The sequence below is a fragment of the Gambusia affinis genome, linkage group LG03 (genome assembly GCF_019740435.1).
Source record: "Gambusia affinis linkage group LG03, SWU_Gaff_1.0, whole genome shotgun sequence".
Taxonomy (NCBI): Eukaryota; Metazoa; Chordata; class Actinopteri; order Cyprinodontiformes; family Poeciliidae; genus Gambusia; species Gambusia affinis.
The window spans coordinates 15,495,113-15,510,596 of record NC_057870.1 but is presented as its reverse complement, the minus strand read 5'-3'; the positions used below and the strand labels follow the sequence as shown (position 1 = coordinate 15,510,596).

The following is a 15,484-nucleotide window of genomic DNA, read 5'->3' as shown; positions in this document are numbered from 1 at the left end:
AAGACCTACTGAGGGATGTAACAAAATTGTTTGAAAGTTTCGATTTTATCAAACTAACAATATGTAGACATCACTCCACGATTTAGCAACATTACATCTGTTAAAAAAAGACATTTACAGTTGACTTAACTAAAAGTAAAAAGCAGCTTAAGCAGAAAAAGGGTTTGTTCTGAAATATATTTTTATTATGTGATTATTCTTTGAATACTATTGATTATATAAAACAGTTTAAATCGCTGTGCAGAGACTCTTCTGGTTCTCTTTTATCCATCATTGATGATAAATGTTCAGTTCTTCAGATGAAGGAGCGGACGATCCAAAAATACAGCTGAAAAAAAAAAAAAAAAAAAAAAACTATGTAGACATAAATTACGTTTGCTGGTTAATCCGGTCCTGCAATTGCACGCTATCCCCAGAAGGAGGCACTCTCCATGCTGGACTTGATGTTATTTTGGTTCTCTCTTCTAGATTTGGTGACCAGGTTAGCCTCGCCCTTCTGCAGACGTCTCCTCTGTGCTGCCTTCTGCTGCTTGGTGAGTTGCTGCCGCACTTTCTGACGCACAACCTCCTGCAGCACAAACAACATCAGCAGGTTATTCTATTAATGGAGTCACACTGTACAAGCAATATGTTTAAAAAAAAAAAGAAAAATCATGTGGAGATTCTGAAGCAAAGCTGGCAAGACACAACACACTTTCCCCAAAACTGATGCTACAATTATAATCCAGCCAACAAACTTTTTTGTGCTACTAGCAGAAAGAATATTTGTTTCTATATTGATATCGCTATGAAACCTGCAGGGTCTTTACTTACTGGAGGAATAGTAGAGCAGCTCCCTGTGCTGCCCATGGTGGCTTCACTGTCGGTTCTCCTTCTTCTGTGTTCTGCAATTTGTTGAAGACTGTCCGAGTCTCTGAAAAACAAACAAACAAAAAAAGGTTGACAGGGAATGCATGGACTGCTTCCAATTCCAATTGTTTTCTTTGCAGTCAGGATTTCCTCAAGTGGTTCTCAGGCACCAGATTAGGGCCTTAATGAAGGCCTTTTAAATGATCAGTCAGTATTAGAGACCCTGACGCTGCTGATTTGGTCAGCATATGCCTGAGCTTACCTGAACGGTTTGAACTCTTTGTTGGAGGCAGAGAGTTCAGCCAGCTCTGGACATTCATCTTCAGCTTCCTTCAGCTCTTCCTCAAACTCTCCTCCTGTTTCCTCGTGGCCTCCAGGTGTGGGCGTCGCCTCTGGAACGTCTTTTGATTCATCACTGCTGTCCTCTTTCTGATCTTGTGTCGCTGCAGGCGTTTCGCTGACTTTCAGTCCCTCCAGTTCCAGCATTGCATGTCTATATTCATCGATGTCAAAGCCCTCTTCCACCTTCTCTGCCTCCTCATCCGATGCCTCTTCTTCATCATCCTCCAGCTCTTCATCTTCGGGTCCAGCAGGATGTAGTAATTCAGCATTAGTCTCCAAATCTTTGGTAAAGCCGCTGGCTGACACTTCAATATCGAGAGAACAGGACCGCCTGAGGGAACAAGCAAAGTTCTTGTGAGAACGACTTTCTACCCATGACTCAGCGCAGGCTGGGCATTCTTCCGAATACAGTTCCTTTCAGAAAATTCACATGAACTCATGTTAGCAAGCCCAATTTAGCTTTAGCTTCTTTTTGGTGCGTAAATCATTATAAAACATACAACTGCAATGAATTTTTAAAAGAATTGGATGCAAAAGTTTATGTTTATTGTGGATTTTTTTCTAATTAACACAGATCAAATCAAATTCATATACAAGCTCAAGCTAACATAATTTTTTTTTTTATTATTTTCAGGTATTTGAGAAGTGTAATGTTAGTTTGCGTTATGCATTTCAAAACCAGTTTTGATATGTGTTCAGAATCATTGTCCTATTTGAAAAAGTAGTGCCTGAATGAAATCACCTGACCCGAACTGTCTCCCTCAGTTGAAGGGAAACTGGTTAAAAATGCAAAAACAAACTAAACACATTGTGCAACTGGGAGGTCCTGAAATGGTATGGAGCATTAAAATCGACCACCAATAATACACTTCAGAAGGAACTTGTAAACTTGTAACTACTTTGAACTTTAAGAGATACTTTCAGAGGTGCCTGGACTGTAAAATATGTTGACCAACAGAACCTGGGGAAGATAACAGGTTGAGGAAAAGCAACGACTTTTCCTTCAAGTAAAGAACTGAATACATTTGGACAGATACATTGGACAATACGTTGTGGAGCCCTTCTTATTTTGACACAAAGTGTACATATTCTGTGAATCCTTCATATGAAGAATGTTAAACATTTCAGCCCATAAAATATTAGAAGCTACCTGATGTCTTTGAAAGTTGGAAAGAGCTCGCTTTCGTAATTATATCTCCTTGCAAAGAAATCTCTGATGCATTTAACGTCACGGTCGAAGTACCTGGAAAAAAAAAAAAAAGTTGGAGATGTGAGCAAAGTTTCTTTTTTGAGATTTGTTTTTTAGTCTTCAGGAACAAATACGCACCATTCAGCATTGGGGTGAGACGTGGACACCATCTGAGGGAAGTCAATCATTGTTATATGGTCCTGGTCGTCCAGCATGAGGTTGAACTCATTGAAGTCTCCGTGAATCAGGCCGTGATTGGCCAGTTTCACAATAAGCTCCATGAACTCGCTGTACAGCGCTGACGGGTCCTGCAGCTCGTGCACCTGACACCTGCAAAAGTGGGAAATGCACTCAAATTATGAGAAGAGAACCCATTTGAAGAGTGTCACTATTATTGCTGTATGCAGACAAATGAGGAGGCTGGCCAAACTACGCACAGAGGATATCCATTAATGAGCTCCATCACTACAGCATGTCTGTTGTAATCCACAGGTTTGGGAACAGGAAAGCCTCGGTCATACAGAACCTGGAAATGGAGAGGAGAATAATTCAAACTACAACTTTATTACATTTTCATTTTCATGTCAGCTCCCCATGACCTAAATCCACTGATTCAGTTCATTACCTTCATGTAGGCAAACTCCTTCATGGCAGAGAGGCGTGAGAGGTAAAGCCAGGACATATTCCTCCTGTGTTTGTGGTAATCCCTTTTGTTTTTTAGGTTTCTGAAGGAGGTGCGACCCAGCCTGTGCAGTTTCAGAGCGTACTGCTCCCCGTTTGGACTCGCAACAATATAAATATCTACACACAGTAGAAAGAAACAAGAGAAAAGAAAATTCTCAATTCTTTGGAACAAAAGTTACTTTTTTTTTTTTTTTTACATTATTTTGAATTTGTAGATAATACATTACAAAACACTTCTCACAAAAATTTATTTCCAGCATAAATAAAATATGTTAAAATTTGAGTTTTGAGATTTTAAACAGAGCAATAATGTAAACATTGCTACAAAAAAGTATCAGTCGTGTAAAGGAATTCCACAAAATTACTTCAGCTAAACCTAATTTGTGGTAATTTATGACAAAAGGCAATTTTCTCTCACCTGACTCTTTGCCCACACCCATCTGGTTACCAACCGACAGAATCACTTCTCTGGAGCACAACGTTTTTAAAGCCAAGTAGTCGTATCCTCCATAGTTCAACCTGTAGCCCTGTACAGCTACAACCGATGCAGAATGGACATCAGAATAAATGACTCACAGGTAAACATTAGCACCGCTATAAGTGAGACAGAAACCCAAGCTCTTACTTTTGGAGCGTTCATACACCACAAGTTTGTGTTTTACAAGTTCTCTGAGGATCTTGTTGCAGCCGCCATGTTTAAGGCTGGCAATAGATGACAAAAGACTCACTGGAACAATTTCATGGTTCTTCATCCCCATCTCAACCTGTGAAGGAAACACAAGACTACACTTTGAATGGGAAAGTATGATGGTTGCAAAGAATCTTTTTAGGGAACTTTCTACCTTTTTTAAATATTTATCCAGGCTACTTATGAGAATTTAATTCTCACCTATAGCTTCTTTCTTTAGCTGAATAAGATGTTTACAGTAGTTATAAAACCTTGATTATTTTTTAGAATTGTGAAAACAATATGTATTATACAGATTATTTGTGTGGTTTATGTTCACATTTAATTTTGAGCAATAACTTATTTAAAAAACAGGAGACAGCACAAAGGATTTTTCAAAGCAAATCACTGAATTGAAGCTAAAATTGACTTTTTGTAGATGTGACACATAGCATTATTATCTTTATTTAACTATTTGAGATAGTTAAATAAAGACTGTGGTGGCTTAACAGTGTTTATCAATATTTTCCCCTCTTTGTTTCAAAGTACAATATTTTGAAATAATGTACTTTCAGGGAGGAGAAACTTTAGAGAAGTGTATTGTCGTCTCTAAAGGTAATCTCTCCTCTTATTCTTTTTTCCTAAGAGCGTAAAATTAGAAAATAAATCAATTTGACCGAGTCATTTGCCGTGGCGACCTCAGTAACAGTGTCGTTAATGTTACATTAACTCACTATAGGATCACTATAGTGATCCTATAGTGAGTTATTCTAACAAACGAAGCTAAGCTAACATATGCTAACCCTTTTAAAACCAAGCGCTAATATTGTTACTTACAGCGGTGAGGACTCTGAAGTCATCTCGAGATAAATACCTCAGTATTATAACATTGAGCTTCCCCATATTACAGTTAGTGAGGTGAACAGAATGATATTGTAAACAGGTTTTCTACTACCAGAATAGAGCACGGTTTTAGTAAACACATGTGCAAGGCGGACGCTCTTCTTCTTCTGTAGCGTCAACCAGCTCGTGAATACATTACGCCACCTACTGTACTGGAGTCTTTCAATGTATCCAGTGCGAGTAACCCAACGAAATAATTTGTTTGGTTTTAGAAAAATGTAGGGGATGTGCAATTTTGAACTAATTAAGTTACCATTTCCACTAAATCATTTATATTTCGTTGTTATGACATATATGTCAGACATAAAAATAATAATTTTTTTTCTTTCCTCACAATTGCGAAAATGGGCTTTCATCGTTTCATACTTTGAGCCATGTACTACGAGAATGTCGCATGAAAAAAGCACATGACAGCAGCTCGCTGGAGCCAACGTTGTGGCCGCCTCTTGTTGCTAGGTGACCGTTTGTTTGGCGCATTCCCGAGTGCCAATTTGACGGCGGCTTTATCTTCTACCGCTTTAAATATTTGAAAATATAAATTACTGTGGCATTTGTTACCACCCTTCCTGATTAACATACTTGACATGGATGCCAAGGATGATGAAGCACGAAGCATTCCTGAGCTGAAGTTGGAGGCTGTTATCGGTTTTAACGGTAAGTTCTCTGGGGAGTTCAAGGCGAGAAAAGGGGTCTGCTTTTTATTGTTGTCTGTGGAGGAATTAAGGAAACGTTTGAAATTGAAATGGCATATTTTTTTTGCCCATTAACAAATGTACACTTGCAGCAGAACATCAACTAAGTTGGGTTTCCACTGTCCGATTTACCTTAATTTTAAGTTTTTAGTTGGGTTGATGACATCACAACAGGCGAAAGAACCGGAGGTGGTTACTTGTTCTCGGATGAATTTTCCCCACCCACCTAAATCTGGGGTTTACTTTTTCACCAGAATTTTTTTAATTAAAAGTATTTCACAGAAATACTTTTAATGAAAAATTAAAAAGTTTTCTTTATATTTGTTTGATTAATAATACTTTTATAACGTTGTATATTGTACTATATAAATTATTGTGAGTAGAATAGGAGAATCAAGAATTGTAAGTCTATTGGATAGGCTATTAAACTTCCACCAAAAAAATCTTCTTTAATATTATGTTTTTCTTCACTTGTATGTAATATTCATGATATCCTAGGATATTTAAAAGATAACAAAACCAAACTTGTGCAAATTCCAGTTCCAATGATTCCTCTTCCACAGCATTTGTACTCATGTCATGTATCAGGTCGTGTGCCCTTTGGCCTGAAGCTTCATCCAGACAAGAAGTATTTGATATATCCTCTGGGAAGTCTTGTTATCCTGAAAAGAACCGACGATGGGAAGCAGGAATTTCTGCATGGACATTCAAACAATGTATCCTGCATTTCTTTGTCCAAAAGTGGAGTATACATTGCCTCTGGGCAGGTCAACATTATGGCCGTTAAGGTAGCCACAAGCACAAAAGTCTTTTGCTTGTACATTTTTTTTGACACTCTTAAATTACAGTGATACTTGTCTGCAGGCACCAGTGATTATCTGGAACTATGCAGCGAGAGCAATCCACGGCCAGCTACTGCTCCACAAGGCGAAGGTTGAGGCAGTTGCCTTCTCTCCCAACGAAAACTACCTGGTGTCTCTTGGGGGCCAAGATGATGGCAGGTAAACAGCTAAACCTTTAAGGATTCAGAGCCCTGTAAACTCTGACCTCCATGCAGGATGGACATCTGATGAACAGAACCTATGCAAGGTGTTTGCTGTGTGTTTCTTAGCATCGTTGTTTGGAACATCGAGACCAAACAGGCCATCTGTAAGAGCTCAGCTTCGACTTACGGTTACTGCCTCACTGTGGAGTTCTTCCACACCAGTGATAACATCTTCGCTTCAGCTGGCAGGTGGGTGAACGACGTCACCTCTCATTCTGTGACGTGTCAGAAATGATTTTGACAAAGGGTATCGTCATAGCAAGGAGGATTTCTGTAAATACCAAGTGCAACAACACTTGGAACTTTTAATTTAATAAATAAGTGTTACTATGTCATTTGTCTTATTGGTTCTGCTGTTGTTTGCCAGTGGAACACTGCGAATCTGGGAATTGGATCTTACCAACAGAAGAATCTGGCCCACTGACTGCAGGACAGGCAAGCTGAAGAGGACTGTGAAATGTTTGGAAGTATGAGGCCATATTGGCATAAAGCTGGACGTTAGGGATCTCTATTACCCCTGAAACTTTAAAAAAAACGTAGATGGAAATAAAAAAAATTGTGAAATCATAAGACATACTGTAATTAGAAAAAAGTGAAGTGGGTGCGATGTTTTTCAAATGTGTTTTTTGTGCAGATTTCGGAGTGTGATCAGTATATGTTCTGTGGCACTACAAGTGGGGACATAATGAAAATCAACACGAGGTTGAAACTTTTGAATAACTGTGGTCCAGCTAGAGCAAAGTTCAGCGGGGTAAGTCATCACAGCCACAAGCCTTTTTTTTTTTTCATAGACTGCACAATTGCTGACACATAATGTCTGAGCGTTATCCTGATGAAATACTCATTCAGGAGATAGCCACTATACTTTCCCCATGTTAGAGGGATAAGTTGAGCGATTTTCTCCCTGACCCATTTGCTGTTCTCCTTGGTGTTCATAATGCTGTTTGTTTACTAGTGTTCTCTGAGAAGTCTTGGATTTGACAAGTCTTTCTGTTTTCTGCTCAGGGTATCAATGTCCTCAAGGTGTTGAACTCTGGAGACATGCTTATTGGCACTGGATCGGGTACCTTGGCTCTGTGCTCCAAGAATAACTTCCAAACTGTCAGGCGAGTCTCACTCTCATATCTTTTGGATCAGCAGTCAGATGTTGATCTTTTGGGTCAACATCTGACTGCTAGACTAGCTAAATTCAGAGTGTTTATTATGCAGAGGATTTTTACTTCTCTCCTTCATCTTCCCTGATAGGGAAATTGAGCTGGAGAACGGAGTGACCTCCGTTGCCTTCAGTGATGAGGGAGGGCAGCTCTTAGTCGGCACAGAGGGAGCCCAGATGTACCGCGTCAGCTTTGAGGATTTCAAAGCTGATCTGCTATGCACAGGCCACAGAAGCAGTATCCACGACATAGCCATTCCTATGTAAGTTTTATCTATCATGTCTACGACCACTTTTCTGTCTGAATGAGCTCCCAATGGGAAGAAAAATGACCAGCACAAGTTTTAAGTTATTGAAAGTGTCAGAATTTCTGGCTGTCTTTAATTTTTTTAGAGGGTGTTTTGGGGATGGTTTTGTTGTATCACACAGTTTATTTCCTGTGTTTGACTGTCTCACATTAACATTTAGACAGAAGCAGACTTGGTTCTCAATTTCTTTCACAACAGTTGTTTTACATTCAAGTAACATGATCTAATAGTTCATGTTTCCCTGTATGGAGCTATAAACCTGCAAAAGTTGAAATTTTTAAAACAGAGGTGTCAAAATTGTGCTAGGTAAATTATTTTTGACCCACAAAAATAATTCCAAAATATCTACCGTACTACAGATGCCCGGCTACTGGACAGCAAATGCACCGCTAATGTTATAAATTCCTGAATGTCATGTTGATGCATTGGCACATATATCAGAAGGATCTACAAGCCACCTGACCTCTGTTTGCAATTAATAGTGACGTAATGCTACTAACGGCCACATTGGTAGGAGAAGAGATTACTGGTATCTGGCTCAAACTGAGGGCATCAATAGATCAAAGTACAAAACTGCACTGTGATGAATGTTTTCCACATGCCCCTTTCCTTGCAGAAACTGCATGCATATGGAAGAAGAACTCCATTGTGGTGGCTGAAAAAAATTCAGAAGTTATGAGGCCTAAGTGAAATAAAAGTCTCTAAGACTTTGTGATTTTGTCTTAGCAACTTTTCCCAACCATTGAGTGGCTGGACTTTCATTTAAATAAATGATTCTCATTATTGTGAGAATTGTGAGGTTAGTGTGTTAAAAAGAGGTACCGATGACATTCAACTCAGAAGGCTACAAATGAAGAAAATAACCTTAAAGGTTTTTAGCATTTCTACTGTGCCTTATTTTATATTTGATTTAAAACTGCCCAATTTCTCCAGTATACATATGAAGTTTTTAATTTTAACCAACTGTTCATTTGAGTGTGATATCCCTTGATTTAAAAAAATATGTTTCTCTAGTTTGCTCACTAGAGGATGACACATTAATGCAACATCTGTTATGAAGTTGGGCATACTGCAGGTCAATACTTCTTACTTTGTTTCTTTTAATGTGTGCTAGTGGCATGTCCCAGGTGTTTGCAACCTGTTCTGAGGAAGACATCAGACTGTGGCGCATAAACAAGCCCAAAGAGCTAATGCGTCTCTCTGTGCCCAACGTGACCTGCAACACGCTGTGCTTCATGAGTGATGGACATGGCATCATCAGCGGTGAGATTCAGGCAACGCATCTAAAATGCCTTGTAAACATATTTGCATTTCTTTAACAATTTTACATTTTGTCACATTACAACCACAAACTTATTTTATTGCGATCCCATCTGATAGACCAGCAGAAAGTTGTGCATATTGGGAACTGGCAGGAAACTGACACATGATTTGATTTTGAGTAAGTCTCTGTCAGTTTTTGGGTAACATTCTTTGCAATTTCCCATTATTTCCCTGTGGGGATAATGTGTTTATGGTAATGTGCATCATCAGTTTTGAGTTTTTGTCTCATCTGACCTGAACACCTGCTTCCTCATGTTTAGCTTTGTGTCCTATATGGATTGAGGCAAACTGAACATCTCATGGTTCTCTTGTAACAATAAACCAAAAGTATTCATCTGTATTCCTCCACACACAGAAGAACCTGAGTGATATCCCATTCTAAATCTGTGGGATTTAATATGATGTCGGGCCACCGTTTTAATGACTTGATCTCACCTGGGAAGGCTTTTCACAATGTTTAGGAGAGTTTATGGAAGTTTTTGTCCATTCTTCCAGAAGCACTGTAATTTCTCCAAAAGGTCAGAGTTCACGTGACAACTCAGTCAGCTTTTCCACACAGAACTTGTTCCTTTATGCTTTTGTGAACATTGCTCTATGTACTAAAGCACATTTTCAAACTATTTCCACAAAATTATGAGCATCAAACTGTCCAAAATATCTTGTAAAGCTAAATCATTAAGTTCCATTCAGTGGAACTAAGGAAACTGGTCCAACTCATGAAAACAAACACACACCAGGATTCTCTCTCCATCAAACTGAGATAATGCGGTTAGGCAAGTTCCTGTCTCCTGGCAGATGCCAATTAAAGAAATGCCCATTAGGAAAGAGTTGACTGTGGGGTATCTAGTTTAGTTTAGTTTAGTTAGAAAACTGGACTTATTGCACTGATGGTATTTTATCATGCTGTCACAAAGCTATGGAAGTGAGTTAGACACTTTCATTCAGCATTTTGGATGGGTGACCCAATACTTATGACAATATAGTTCTGACAGTATAGAATAAATATAAACTCATGCCACACTATTCCAATGTTTTCTCTTTTAAATTATCTTTTCTCTTCACATCACAAATGTGCATAGTGTGGTATTTGTCCACTATGTGAAATCACAATAAAATACACTGAAGTATGGGATTGTAATGTGACAGTAGTCTGAGTACTTTGTGAAGTATCCATTTGAGAGCAACATAGATGAGCAACATTCATCTGTTTCTGCGTCAGCGGTGCTGAAGTTACCAGCTACAAAATGTCGCTCATCTTCACAACAGTAGAAATGCAGATTTTTCTTTGGGTTTTAGGATGGAGTGATGGTAAGATCCGCATCTTTGACCCGAAAAACGGGAAGCCGCTGCTCATTATAAACAACGCGCACAATATGGGTGTGACAACCATCGCCAACACCAGAGACTCCCTGAAGATTGTCAGTGGAGGAAGAGAGGGACAGGTCAGTATCTTCTAATATTCGCGCTACAGATACAATGTTCAACTCAAGAGTTTCTTCTCACTTTGAACAATAAGAGACTTTTTTTTTTTTTTTTTTTACAAAATGCTACAATAAAAGTAATAATTTAAAAGGCTGTACTGGTATAACAAAATAGGGAGTAGGAATGGTGAAGAATGAGTTTATTTCCATCTGCAGGTGCGTGTTTGGGAGCTACAGCCTCAAGGCCACCGTTTGCTGGATACGCTGGCGGAGCACAAAGAGACTGTGTCTTGTATCAAAATCAAGAGCGATGACAGAGAGTGCGTCTCAGCCAGCACTGATGGGACCTGCATCATCTGGGACTTAGTGTGAGTAGTACTTCTGGAAAGTACATCACACACTTTAGCGGTGGAAAGAATACACACACACAAACAAACTTTATGCTTACTCTCCTCATCTTTAGATTTGTATTGTAGCCCTAGGAAAATGTTGTCTGGAGATCAGATAAATGGCTGGAAATGTAAAAGTCGAGCTAAAATAAATTTGTGGAAAAGATCAATCGAAGCACATTACTACATAATTTCATCGTGGCATTCATGTTAGCAATTCTTAGTGGCAGACAGAGAGCAGCAGCAGCGGAGCAAGGGCTTCCTAAATGTATAGAACTGAAATGTTTTTCAGATCAGGATAGGTGGGGACAGTCTATCCATGCATATTTAAACTGTGATTGTTATGGCACAATATGAAGCACTTTTGTGTTTTTGCTTTAAAAAATGGAATGAAAACGCTACCAATTATTGTCTAGAAAAGGAGAGATGAAAAATACAAAGAGTGCTGTTCAATGGCTGTCTTTAAATATTAATGCTGTTTCTGGTTTGTAGAGAATTAAAGTACATTTACCATGGTTACTATCTGTAAACAACACGCTTCTTTCTGTAAAGAGAATCTTCATTATATCAAGCTGTGGTCACAGTTTTTCGTTGTCCTCGGTGAACTGTCTTCATCCATCCCAACATACTGTAAATTTTCTGTCTACTTAATCTACAACAACATTTTTTGTGACTCTTGTCCAACTCCACACTAAAGCTACCTTCAGCAGGCTATCCTTGAAATGTAATCATCGACAGAAAGCTGACTTGGAGTAAAAAACAACATTAGCAAGCTTCTTCTCATGTCTTTATTGAACTGTTCCTCTGTTTTTCTGTGTCTCCTTGTTCAGACGATTTGTAAGCCTTCAAAGGGTGATTGCGAACACTCTTTTCCGGACTGTGTGCTACAATCTAGATGAACACCAGATCATCACGAGTGGAACTGACAGAAAGGTGCTTTCAGACCCTGTGGACTCGTTGCAGCATGACGTTACGCGCGTAAGATCCAGCCCCCGTCTCAATACAGGAGGCCCAAAAACTACTGGCTGACGATGACATTGGTTTTAGCTGTTAAGATGTCAATATAACACACTAAGTCTTAAATGTTTGTCTGATACATAAAATAAAAAGAGACGCATTGCTTTGCTACGACAACTAGACACCAAGGTCAGGAAAAAGCTTTACTTAAGAAAAAAATGGCGAGGGAGAGGGAAGTAGTTCTTGCTTGAATTTAACAACCGTAACATATTGGTGTGATGTTGAATTTGGTGTGTTTCAGTTCAGTTAAAAAGTAAAAAAAAAAGTGACATAAACACCAACTCTGACATGTCATCATGTTTAAATTGACTAATCAACCACAGCAGCAAAAGCAGATGTATCTAATCTACCACAGTGAACACTTATTAATAATCGCAAAATAAACATTAAGCCTTAAAACATAAAACTGCAAAGGACTAAATGTTCTTTTCTTTGTGTGGGAAATGTTTGAGTGTTTTCTTGTTTTTTTTTAGCGTTGTTGTGTAGCGTAGCCAACACAGAGAACACGAAAAAGAATTGTTTATCAATGGTTTTTCTGCGTTATTTTTCCCTTTTTGGTGGCACACTGCACTAAACGAATCATACCTACAGCTCCAGATTTAATTTAGCGATGGATGGCATGTAAAATGACAGTATTTTTGCCCTTCAGCATTGTGCGCACACACCGGACATGAACAAGGGGTCCGTAGAGAACATTTTGAAACAGTTTTGCATTGTCTTGCAAAAGTCTTCACATCTCTTGAAGCTTTTCACGACAACCACAAACTTGAAAGTCGAGATACCAAACACAGCCATTGATAGAATGTTATGGTTTTTGATTACTGGTGTGCAAAGTTTTTGCCATATGGTCCAAAGTCATCAAGTCAAAAGTGTCTGAGGAGTATAAAAATCTGATAGCTTAAAGAAAACTCCAAAAGGTTTTTATTTATGTGGCTTTTTTACCAGCTTAACATTAAAGTGCATGTGCAAAAATAAAATTTTAGTAAAACAAGTCAAATCTGTGCATCATTGTAGATCTACAATAGGAGAAGGGTTTTTTTTTTCTTCAACATTTATTATAATTCGCTAAATCAATAAAGTAAATGCAGTTTTTTTGCAACCATGCTGGCTTTTGAGTGAAAATTGCTGGATAATTGTGGTCCTATTTACTATTAAATTAAAAACTTTCCAGTGTGAGAATAACTGCGTGAGGTTAAAACATAATAGCTGTAACCTCGGTTTGTCTGTGCTCATCTGATTGTCAGATCACCTACTGGTACGTGTTGGACGGCGCTTCCATCAGAGAACTGGAGGCCTCCCAGTCAGGGGCCATCAACACCATGCACATCACAAATGACGGCAACCACTTTGTGACAGGTCTGTTGCTGTCTGTGTTGAACCTTCATTGTGTCACCAGTGTTACTGCTCTGAGTCAAGCTTAGAGAGTTTGATTAGAGCCTGGACATTAAAACTGGTTTTAGATCGGATAAAGCAGGCTGACGTTAGGCTCCTGTGATGCCCTCTCCAAAGCCACAAAAGGAAATGGTTTTTTCAGAGAAACATTATTAAAGCCCCTGATGAATATGACAAACATGCCCAAGATAGTAACTTCTGAGAAACAAAATGTAAATAGCTATTACAATCATACATTTGCTTCTGCTTCCTTCTACCAGATTGTGCTCTGTCTGATCAATCACAGAGCACTTGAGCAAAAACAAAAATGGTAGTCATAACCTTCTTATGACCATTTTAATATGGCATGTTTTTTTACTATTTTATATGGAGCATGTTTTATTCTGTCCTGCTGACACTGTAAGTTGGTTTTACAGTTTTTATTAATGTTGTTAAAATATTTTTCTCTGTTTTGTACGGTCAGGTGGAGAGGACAAGCAGCTGAAGGTGTGGGACTATATGCTCGGGGACGTAACCCATGTAGGGATGCCTCTTGGTGCAAGCATTACCTCCACCAAGATCTCCTCCAACAACAGCATCCTGGTCTGTACCACTGCTGACGGAGGCGTTTGGCAATGGAGGTTTCCTCACCCTCCCTCTTCCTAATAAACTCTTAAAGTAGCATTTTCTCTCAATATTTATTTGCAAATTTTACGTATAAGATTGCAGAATGGATTTAAACTGAGAAACAGAGAATAGCACTAGATTCAAGCAGTACTACTAATTATACATGTCAATGTGTTGAAGTGCTTTTTTAAATGTATTTAAATTAGTGTAATTAACCACCTGACTGTTGATCTCCTTTCTCTGACTCACAAAAGAAAGTGTAATTATATGTAATCATAAGAGCAGTTAGTTGATTTTATCTCTACAATAACATTGTGTCAAGCAGATATGGGCAAACAATGTGACAAAATCCCCTTTTGATACTTCAAGTATTCCCCTTATTGGAAAATGTTCCACTATCGAGTCTCGCAGTATCAAACTGGATTAGCTGCAGACTGATCATGAAAGCAACTTCCAAGATCATCTGAAAAAAAAGTAAATCCTCTGCAAAACTATGTAAAATTATGTAAAATCCACTTGGAGAAATAAGTTCAAACTTTTCTATCGGTCTGTCCTATGTATCAGAACAATCTGAACACTCTGCCATGAACAGCAGATAAAGTGAAGCTCTTCATTTTGAAGCTAGATGGCGCTGTAGCACAACAGGCGACATATGAACAGTTGTCTTTTTGTCTCCTGCATGATTGCTTTATTAGGCATGTCTTTAGAAATCAAGACACTTTTTCCTGGAAACAACAGATTATTTCCTCATGTAGTTCAAATGATTTCACGTTTGATGTTTAGTGTTGATTTATAAAGTAAGTATTATAAAGTATCATTAAGTAAGTATTATAAAGTAAAGTATCATTAAGTAAGTATTAATAATAATACATTTTATTTGTAACGCACCTTACATTTCAAAGAAATCTCTTTGCTTTATAAAGTACTGATTATAAAGTAAAAAAGCAATGGAGATCAGGGTCTGTAATTGTGGTCCCTGAATTTTGGAAAACTTCTGTTAATGGATTTAAACATAATTTTGGGGGTGGAGGAGCAAATGACTGTGTTGGGGAAGTAAGTAATTTGAAAAACAGAATTTTGTAATAATTGTGGACACAAATGAATGAAAACTGTGTAACGGTGGCTGTTGTCCTCTGGTTTAATTCTCATAAATGGTAATTCTGTAGAGTAACCAAAACCAGGATCACAAAACTCAGCCAGAGCTACTTTGTTAGTAAGAAGCTAAAAAGTGAGAACTACACCTGTAAGCTCATATTCGGGCTGCTTCTCTCCTTTTACATTCTTTTAAAAATAAACTTGTCAACGAGCTTCTCTTTGTTCTGTTGTTTCAAACATTTAGATTATATGTTTTCCTGCGATCTGACAAGGAGTTTCAAATATTTTTCTCTTTCATATCGTGGTGAGAGGAAGCTGGATCACATGATAATCCTCTAACTTGGTTGGCTGAAAGTAACAAGAGGCCACGTCTAATTCAGATTGAATCATCATACCATCCCCTAACTCA

At 38.4% G+C, this 15,484-nt stretch overlaps 2 protein-coding genes across 3 annotated transcripts; one reads left to right on the top strand and one right to left on the bottom strand.

Annotated features, from left to right (window-relative positions):
* Positions 1-163: 163 nt before the first annotated feature.
* On the bottom strand, positions 164-4,772 carry riok2 (RIO kinase 2 (yeast)). Its single transcript, XM_044110787.1, has 10 exons — positions 4,569-4,772; positions 3,690-3,828; positions 3,483-3,599; positions 3,006-3,181; positions 2,818-2,906; positions 2,519-2,710; positions 2,342-2,434; positions 1,112-1,522; positions 814-913; positions 164-568 (listed from the first exon to the last, which is right to left on the bottom strand). The coding sequence occupies exons 1-10, from the start codon at positions 4,632-4,634 to the stop codon at positions 407-409; spliced, it is 1,545 nt and encodes a 514-aa protein (XP_043966722.1). The 5' UTR covers positions 4,635-4,772; the 3' UTR covers positions 164-406.
* A 311-nt stretch (positions 4,773-5,083) lies between these two features.
* On the top strand, positions 5,084-14,035 carry LOC122827790 (cilia- and flagella-associated protein 52-like). 2 transcript variants are annotated; one of them, XM_044110785.1, is made up of 14 exons: positions 5,084-5,288; positions 5,915-6,114; positions 6,191-6,327; positions 6,438-6,560; positions 6,739-6,838; positions 7,006-7,122; positions 7,377-7,477; positions 7,617-7,787; positions 8,947-9,095; positions 10,452-10,597; positions 10,793-10,944; positions 11,796-11,943; positions 13,227-13,338; positions 13,838-14,035. In XM_044110785.1, exons 1-14 carry the CDS (start codon positions 5,219-5,221, stop codon positions 14,017-14,019), a joined length of 1,908 nt encoding a protein of 635 aa, XP_043966720.1. In that variant the 5' UTR covers positions 5,084-5,218; the 3' UTR covers positions 14,020-14,035. The 2 variants fall into 2 exon arrangements, with proteins under 2 accessions (XP_043966720.1, XP_043966721.1); XM_044110786.1 differs by having other exon boundaries at positions 5,085-5,288; positions 11,796-11,898.
* The last annotated feature ends 1,449 nt before the right edge of the window (positions 14,036-15,484 follow it).